The 9,812-nt window shown below is 35.2% G+C and overlaps 1 protein-coding gene across 2 annotated transcripts; it reads right to left on the bottom strand.

Moving 5' to 3' along the window:
- Window positions 1–4,762: 4,762 nt before the first annotated feature.
- Window positions 4,763–6,640, bottom strand: LOC112290982 (cyclin-dependent kinases regulatory subunit 2). 2 transcript variants are annotated; one of them, XM_024537882.3, is made up of 5 exons: window positions 6,476–6,640; window positions 6,130–6,275; window positions 5,689–5,749; window positions 5,270–5,446; window positions 4,763–5,140 (listed from the first exon to the last, which is right to left on the bottom strand). In XM_024537882.3, exons 2-4 carry the CDS (start codon window positions 6,180–6,182, stop codon window positions 5,285–5,287), a joined length of 276 nt encoding a protein of 91 aa, XP_024393650.1. In that variant the 5' UTR covers window positions 6,183–6,275; window positions 6,476–6,640; the 3' UTR covers window positions 4,763–5,140; window positions 5,270–5,284. The 2 variants fall into 2 exon arrangements, with proteins under 2 accessions (XP_024393650.1, XP_024393651.1); XM_024537883.3 differs by having other exon boundaries at window positions 5,299–5,446.
- Window positions 6,641–9,812: the final 3,172 nt, after the last annotated feature.

Here is a 9,812-nt window from a genome sequence, read left to right as displayed (position 1 = left end):
ATGCAAGGATAAGTTGGAATGGAGACCTTTGGCGGAGAAGGCGTTTCAAGATTTGAAGACAGCATTTACTACAGCTCCAATTTTGGTACATCCAGACTTTACAAAGGCCTTCTATTTAGAAACTGATGCTTCAGATTTTGCTTTGGGAGCTGTGCTTTCACAAATGAGTGAAGATAAGAAGCTCCATCCAGTTGCATTCTATTCTCGGAAGTTCTCTGCTGCTCAAATCAATTATGAGATCCACGATAAGGAACTTCTTGCTATAGTGGATTCTTTCGAAGAATGGCGTCACTTTCTTGAAGGAGCTGCACATCCAGTAACGATATATATGGATCACAAGAATTTGGAGTATTTCATGATGGCTCGAGTTTTAAATCGGCGTCAAGTTCGGTGGAATATGTCGCTATCTAGATTCGATTTTATTATCACTTATCGACCTGGAAGGCAGCAAGGACTATCCGATGCTTTATCAAGGAGATCGTATCTTGCACCAAAGGTTGGAGAAGCAGCATTTGATCAACAATGTACAACGTTATTGAAGCCAGAGAGATTTCAACTTTGTGCTACTATTGTATCATTTGATGCTGACTTCCTAAACCAGGTACGTGCTATGACCATTAAAGATTCAGTAGCCATTGATATCAAGCAACGCACCAATGATGACAAGTTCAAGGTGGAGGGAGATCTTTTATACTTTGAAGAGCGATTGTACATTCCAAAAGGACTAGCACGACTCCGAGTTCTTCAATCTCGCTATGATTTTCCAACTGCGGGACATTTTGGATTCAACAACACCTTGGAGCTTATTTCCCGAGATTTTTGGTGGCCCCAAATGTGGAAGGATGTGAAAGATTTTGTCCTCTCTTGTGACATCTGTTCAAGATCTAAGAATCCTCGGCATCGCCCTTATGGACTTCTACAGCCATTGCCAATTCCACGTCGACCATAGTCTTCAATTTCTATGGACTTCATCACGGACTTGCCATCATCAAACTCATTTGACAGCATCTTTGTCATGGTAGATCGGCTTACGAAGATGGCACACTTTGTTCCTTGTAAGAAGACATCATCCAGTGAAGTCACAGCAAGACTCTTTCTCGATAATGTGTATCGATATCATGGACTATCAGATGATATCATATCAGATCGAGGTACCCAGTTCGTGTCAAAGTTTTGGAGATCTCTCTTTGGGATATTGAAGGTGAATATCAAGCTTTCTTCAGCTTTTCATTCTCAAACTGATGGCCAAACGGAATGAGTGAACCAAGTCTTGGAGCACTACTTACGATGCAGCATCAACTATCAACAAGAGGATTGGACTGCATATCTACCACTAGCCGAGTTTGCATATAACAACACCCTCCATACGTCGACTCAACAAACACCATTCTTTTCCAACTATGGGTATCATCCGAAGCTTGATTTATTGAGTCCGTCAACAAATAACAATCCAGCAGCTGAAGGATTTGCGAAGCAACTATTAGAGCTTCAAACTATGTTGAAGCTTCAATTACAATCCGCTCAAGAATCCTATAAGACGTCTGCAGATAGATTTCGGAATCCAGCACCTATTTTCAAAGTTGGAGACAAAGCCTGGCTTCTTCGACGAAATATCAAGACCAAGCGACTATGTGATAAGTTGGACTATCGAAGATTGGGACCATTTATCATCCAGAAGTAAATTAATCCAGTGGCATACCGGCTGGAGTTACCGGCTTCTATGAAGGTACATCCAGTCTTTCATGTTTCTCTGTTGGAACCTTATCGAGAGTCATCTTTTCCTGGAAGAGTGCAATGTCCGCCACCTAGTATTGAAATTGAGAACCACGAAGAATACGAGGTTGAAAAGGTATTGGATTCACGGTGAAGGTGGGGAAAGTTAGAATATCTTGTTCATTGGTGTGGCTATGACATTAATGAGTGAACGTGGGAGCCAGCTAAAAATCTTACGAATGCGCCACAAAAGGTACAGGAGTTTCATCAACGACATCTCGATAAACCTAAATCAATTCGATGATAGCTTCTTTCTGAAGCTTGTTCTCCCAACAATATAAGAAAAAGGGAGAGCACCAGCAAAATTCATAGTTGATGTAGTTATTTTCTCCAAGATAGATCGTAGTTTGGTCTTTTGATATAGATAGCCAAGAGATAGATATTATGCCAGTCAGAGTATCGCAACCGAGTAGCTCACGAAGGCGACCCTGAGATGAAGAACTACATGTACTCCGACGACGACGGAGGATACCGAGTAACCGATCACTGGTGATCGTATTTGAGATCGAGCCTGCTTACGATGGTCAACCAGAAGGCATGTTTGCAGGACAATTTCACAATGAGGACACGAAAGTTCATGCTTGGTCAGAAGTCGAAGGCGTGGGCCACTACCGTTGGCTTCAAGGGTCGATGAACCACTTGCCTCGTGAACAACAGTTGGAGTTCATAGCAGAAGTTATGCGACAGATCTTCATTTTCTTGCGTTGGTACTAATCAACAACATTGCTTCTTAGAGACCTCGAAGCTAAAGGAGGGGGTGATGTTAGGGACATATTCCTTAGAACTTTCTAGAGAGAAGTTTCTAGAACCTTCTAGAAAACAAGCCTCTGGGACCTTCTAGAAGAGAAGCCTCTGGAACCTTTTAGAGAGAAGTTTCTAGAAGCTTCTAGAAAGGAATCCCCTGGAACTTTCTAGAAGCTTCCTAGTTAATAGAAGTAGCTCGAGAAGTTTCTAGAACCTTCTAGAAAAGAAGCCTCTGGAACCTTCTAGAAGCTTCCTAGTTAATAGAAGTAGCTCGAGAAGCTTCCTAAGTAGGAGTATATATAGGGATCGAAGTTGAAGAGTTCTTCAGTCTCGACAACACATCTCTTGGAGTTCTAGCTCACCTTTTTGGTGTTGTTCTTGTACTCATCTGTTTAATCTAGTTTTGTCACTTCTTCTTGAACTTCTTGTTAGATTTCAAGTCTGTATTTTGTATCCGTGACAATTATTAAAATAGTTAAATAACTAACTTATCACAAGTAGGATTTCATATATAATATAATATATTATTCTACTAAAAAATTCTATTTTTTCTATTTATGGTTATCATAATTAATAAAGATCCATCTTATATTTCACATATTTATTATTGAGCTTTATATTACTATTTATATATAAAATATAAAATAAATAAAATTACCTTTTATTGAAATAAATAACAACTAAGAGTTTAAAATATAAGAAGTCTTAAATTAAAAGTAGTAACAAAATAATTAAAAAGTCTTATATATTGCTGCAAATATGATGTTAATACATACACATAGGAATCATCTAAGAATCTTATAAATGTATTAAAGCTTGTTGTTGCTTATTATTGATAATATCCATCAAAACCAAAGACTAACTATTTACAATACAATGGTCTAAATCAAGAAAAGCATATAAAAATATTTTTGCAAATATGAAGAATTAACAATCAATAGATTTATTTCAAGAGTTTTCATTTGCAAAATTATCAAATAAAGCAATTAAATTATCTCAAAATAAAGGATATTGTCATAAAGATCCTTGAGATGTATGTATTTTCTTGAATAAATGATAAAATACAATGTGTTTAATATCATGATCTTAATAGAGACTTTCAATGTTTAGTAATGTTGTTAAAGGTGGATATAATACTTATTGGAATGCAAAATGTATTGTTCGAAGGTAGTTATGGACCTTAACAATGATCAAATAACTAGGTGGTCTTTATACCTTAGTATAAGACATTACCAATGATTAAAAGGACTTATCAACAATCTTTAAGCTAGACATAGATTAAAATTTGATCCTAATATAATTTGACAAATCTTAAACTTCATCAACTTATAAAGCAATTTCATTATTCTTTGTGAAACTTTTTCCAAGAAGAAGGAGATAATATTACATACATCACATTAAAAAATTGAATTATAATAGAAATGGATAGAATTAAAATAAAAATATATTAACTATATATTGATCATTGATTTTGGCAAATTAATTACATGGTAGCCACTTTTCTTGACAAGTTGGCCACTTATCTTATGTGATAATTTAAAAAGATAGATATATAATTTTGAATGTAATGAAATAATAAAATAATCAACTTTTAGTTTGCACCTTTAGCAAACTCTCTGAACTAAAGAAATTAAATAATTATTTTCAACTAGACTAGTTTTATAAGCATTCAGTAAATCTTGTAAGATCTTTTAAGATACAAGACATTCTTGTACAATCTCTAAGAGAAGCACTCGAGAGTTATCAAAATATTTTTGTACCAGTTCTTAGTGACAACCTTTCAATCTTGTAAATGTTACAAAGCATGATAGATACAACTAAAACAATTATTGAAAATTATACAATGAATAAATTATTATTCAATCTCTGTAAGATTAGAAATACATTTCTCTTAATCCATCACTGGGTAGGAAAGAAGTAATTAGCTCAATTCAAATGACATTAAGGTGTTACGTCAACTCATTATCAAACGAGCTGTGATGGATTAACCTGAATAATGGCATATCCCAAATTCAAAGCTTATCATTCCACCTTCATTCCAAGGATAATATTAATTAGAATGTTATCTTGCTCTGATAGCTACTAAGACGATTTTCAGGACACAGTTTTTCAAAAATCAAATGACGTCAAATGATCTTAATTTCTGTTTACTACGTCCACGTGTGAATGCAGAGTAGGCATACACCGAGATTCGACATAGATATTTGAGAAACGAAACAGGGGCAAGCCGAAGGATCGATAGGAGTTTGCCTAACCAATGAAACTTCATGGTGCATTTATGGACAATGCTTCCGTTGCAGTAGCAGATGGTGAAGTCTCCTACGTGCTTAAGATTGACGAGGAGCGCATCAAAAGAATTGTATCACAATATTTGTAGGAAAGCAAGTCATAAGAGTTTTCTATCACCCGCTCGCTTCCACCTTCAGAGAATACCAATCAGCTCACGAGAGACTCCTCAGTGATGCTCATTCACTAATTAACATGGCTACTTCCCGACAAATCTTGTACAGTACGAAGAGCTGTCACTACTTAAGGACCAACTATCCAACATCACATAGTGACCAAAAAACTGAGAGCACTGGCCATACAACATCATGAGCACATGATGTTCAATTCCTGGAATCTGCAAATTGGCATATCACAGGCACCTTTCAGGATTTGGAACTAAATTGTGGATTCGGGAAAAGGGCGTGGCAACAAATAGACACAAGGATAACAATCCACGTATACGCAGACTACTACAAGCACTTACCAATTGATAGGATGATTAAGCTTTCATGCCTGTGGGTTGTTGCTGCACAGCGGCAGCTTGCTGAGGTTGACCGTAATTCAGGGGTCTACGGAAGAGCATAATGTGTGGCTCAGGGCGGTGAATTGCGTAGTGAACCCACCCACGTGACTGCTGCACTCCGATACCACGCCATTCGGCCTGTTGTAAATTCCAGGGAGCGAAACACGCGAGTTAATGTAATGCGTTCAAGAAGATAACAATAGTGATGGCATTCGGAGGACCAACTGCAAGACCTGTAAGATCACTGTTGGCATTTCACTGTCTGGATCCACTGAGGACTCGGACCATTCTGCGATCGTTGACATGAAAGCCGGAAAAAAAGAAGTGCACATGGGGTGCCCATGCAGCTGCTCGTAAAGCCAGATCTTCGCATAACGTACCTCAGACAGGAGTCGGTTTTTGGGCAGCAATTTGGCAATGTCGGGGGGAAGCACGACATGCCTGGAGCACCCATATACACGTCGTCATCGCAAGTTTTCACGTATACAGCTTAAAGTGAAACGAGAATCCTCGGCATAACGTTCATGAAATTCTGGAAAAACATCGATAACCGCTGACGCTACACGATACTTCATACGAACTACGTCCCCACCTCATAAACAAGGTCCACAACATGGAATAGAAGACTAACACCAGAAATCGTCACAACAAATGACACAAGTTGCAGCCAGGACGTCATAACGGATAAATAACCAGACCCACAACGTATACGATCGATATTCCACACATATTTCTCGACCCAATCCCTCAGGCTCCCGAGACCAGAAACCCAACACCGTCACAACTCGACCTCAATCACCACACAACCCCCCGACACGCACCGATACTCGTAGGTATCGTCGAAGTACTTCTCCGAGTACTGGATCTGGGGCATTGTACCGAGTTTCTCTCACTTCTGGCTCAAGGGTGTGAGCACACTTCCACTCCCACTCCCACAAGCAGATACCAATATACACGCGATCTTCAACTGCACACAAAACACCATCGCAAAGCACGTCAACACGGGGTACCCAACAACCAGATTAGGTGCTCAAAACTCAAATTCCGCTCAACAAATCTACTCATCCATCAAACAAGTGTGAATCAAGCCAAGAAACAAGAGTGACCCCGGAGGCAAGCAACGCGCTGGCAGCACAAACCACCCCCGAGGCCATCAGAAAAACCCACCTGCAATTTCGAACCAAAAAACGGGGTACGAGATTCGAGAGCACAAGGTGACGAAGGCAAGAGCAGGATGCGAGGAGTGGGATCGATGTTTCGATGCAGGGCAGGCGGAGGTGACGGAATGCGAGGAAGACGAGGCTGAGCGCAGGCCCGACGGAGCAGGAAACGAGGCCCAATTTCAAAATGGGTGGAGTCTGGCTCCCTGCTTGTGATCCTCCACAGGGATCGTGTTCCCCCACCTTGTTCCCTCCCTAGTTCTCGTCTCGTTCCCCCAAACCTGGCCACCTTCCTTACCCATCTGCTGCTTGCAGCCGTTTCTTTTTTTCTTTGTGTGCCCGGAACAGTGCGGGCAGGGACGGCAAAGGAAAATCTCCCTCGGTTGTCCACCAATCAAACTGCTCCATGTAATTTGAACGCCCCTGAAGCTTTTTTCCCCCTCCTTCATCCACTTTTTCGTTACTTTCGGGGGTGTTTCTGGATGAACGCTCATTTTCCATGATGTAAAGTTTCATCCATATTTCATTCATTTTGTCTTGTATTAAAACTTTTTATATTCAATACTTTTTTGGTCAATACTTTTTACTGAACGTGGCTTTTTACTCTCTATTTCCTTTTTAACTCTAAATAATATACTTATTTTAAAATCATAATTTATTTTATTAAATCAAATATATTTCGAATATTTTCCATGTATAGGACTTTTTTTAAAAACCAAGTATATGAATGAACATTTTGAAACTTTACATTGTACTTGTAAGCCAATTTTAAATAACTAGGTAGTAAACTTTAATATTACAATATATTATTAAATCCGTAATTCAAACAAAAAACATAAATTAAAAATATATTAAAAAATAAAATAAAATCAATGTTTATTGGTGCATCTGTTTCTGCTGTTATTTTTTCTATTTTAAGGCTGTACATTTAAATGTTGCAATAATGAGAGTTAGAATAAATCACTTAAATGTCAAACTGTTTAAAAATATGTTTTTTTGAATCTTATGGAGTTGAATGTAGTTTCATCAAATTTTATTTGAACTATATAACTGCCTTGGCAGTCTCCAATAAGTACATATTCTAAAAACTTAAGTCCTCAAGATATTTCAAAGAGTAAATTTTAAAATAAAAACAAAATCTTTAAAATGGACTCTGTTGAAAAATCAATTTGTAAGACACTTTGACACTAATTCACAACACACTTGAGCACAAAATGTTTTTTGCATTGTAATTTCATCTGTTTAATTTTCAAAGATTTAGTTGTATGCAGTTTTTAATTAAAAAATGGCTGTATTACTTTTATATATATATATATATATATATATATATATATATATTAAAAACAACTCTTTTATATGTGGATCATTTTGTAACATATATATATATATATATATATATGTGTGTGTGTGTGTGTTTATTAAAAATAACCCTTTTATATGTGGATCATTTAGCAATTGAATTCATGAATTCATATCTATGTATATATATAGAGAGAGAGAGGCTTGTCAAGGTCAACTTAAACTAAAATTTATCTCAAATTGTTTTAAGACCATGTTTTGTTCATCTGTAGATTTAATTAATTATATATATGCATATATGCAAAAAAAAATGTGTATTTTTATCTATTTATACATTTATTTATATAATTCCAATTTCAATTTCAATCATGTCTTCAACAATTTGATGGTAGTACAATCTTCTTGTAAGTTTTATCTTTGTTGCATACATGCCAACATAAAATGCATCTGTCTTTACATGCAATTAAGCATGATAATAAGGAGATTATACATCAAATTAAGCTATAGTATTCTATATAACCTGTCAATTGGCAACAATCCTTGTGAATTATATTTTAATTAATATCACTGACTTGAACTCAGAAAAAATATTCATTGAAATAATAATAACAATAAAAATAATAACAATAACATTTAGAGTTTTATGATTTTTTTCTTAATGAAAATAATTTTTATCCATGACTAATTTTAATTATAAAGATATATTTAACTTAAAACAAAAAAATAATATTTTAAAATTACAAAATATCTATACAGAATGAAAAAATCATATATATATATATATATATACTGTCATGAAAAAATAAAGATATTCAACTTTTAATATACAAATATAATAATATTATAATTTCAATTGAAAAATTTAAGAATTCTAAATATTTTTTAAAAAATTACAAGTTATATATATATATATATATATATATATATATATTTACAATTTTATTTCTAAAATATTTATTATTGCATACTTCTTCAGTGATTCTTTGATATAAACAACCTATATATTCTTTGATATATAACAACCTATTCTTTATTCTTTAGTTTATAATTCTTAAATTGTATAAGCTACATATGTCTTTAATTAATATTTAAACAAGTTGTGATGCATGCTATAATGGACAAGCGTATACAAACTTAGGCCCTTACTATTAAATGTCTTATATTTTTTCTAACTTTCTTGTAACTAACTCCAATATTGGCTCTAAGTGGTTATCAAACATCTCTTATTTGACCCTTTATGACTTATCTAAGAGTTCTTTACTAAATCTTGCATCTAAACTTAAGAATCTTTGTTTGCATTTATTGTGCCTTATTTAACTATTCATTTTAATACTTGCCAAAGCAAGATTTGGTTTCAATATCAATCATGGCTTACATTGCTTTAAAATTCTTTTTAAAAGTAGTAATTTTTTTGAAGTTGCTACATTTCCAAGATGTTGATATTGTCTCTTTTTCATTTGAGCCCTTCTTAAGTGACTTTCCAATACTTTCATTAGAGTCACTACTTCATATTATATTCTTACTTAATTCTTTTAAATCTCAAACAATGTTATATCAATTGACTTTGAATGCAACTCCAAGATACATCTTTTGGTTACTACAAGAACAATTGTTGGTTGTTAAATACTTGCTTTATTCTATACCTGCTTCTACCTTTTGGTCCAAACATGATTAATTGGTCGTGCATCAAAAAGACCCAATTTAAAATATTAACTTTTCTAATGTATTATAAACCTTGCCTCAATAATCTTTTCAAGCTTCCTTCAAAAATCTCCTCACATGCATCCATCTCTTGGTTGTTATACCTCAAGTTTCCCTTTTCACCATTACAACCCTTATTTTCAACAATTCGTTATGTTCATTTTAGGAACTTTGTGATTAACACCCTAAATGTCAAAGCCGTTTTTTTCTACAGCCCCCTAAGTATTGATAATCTTGTAAAGCAAATTCATGTACAAAAACTAAGAATAGTCTTTTAAGCTTCAAGTGAACAAATAGCTGATTCATCCATGCAATAGTCTAGCAAACATCATGGTGCCGGACCA

The sequence above is a fragment of the Physcomitrium patens genome, chromosome 14, assembly GCF_059467195.1.
Source record: "Physcomitrium patens ecotype Gransden chromosome 14, ASM5946719v1, whole genome shotgun sequence".
Classification (NCBI taxonomy): domain Eukaryota; kingdom Viridiplantae; phylum Streptophyta; class Bryopsida; order Funariales; family Funariaceae; genus Physcomitrium; species Physcomitrium patens.
The sequence above is the reverse complement of the archived record's forward strand: the minus strand, read 5'-3'. Positions and strand labels throughout refer to the sequence as shown.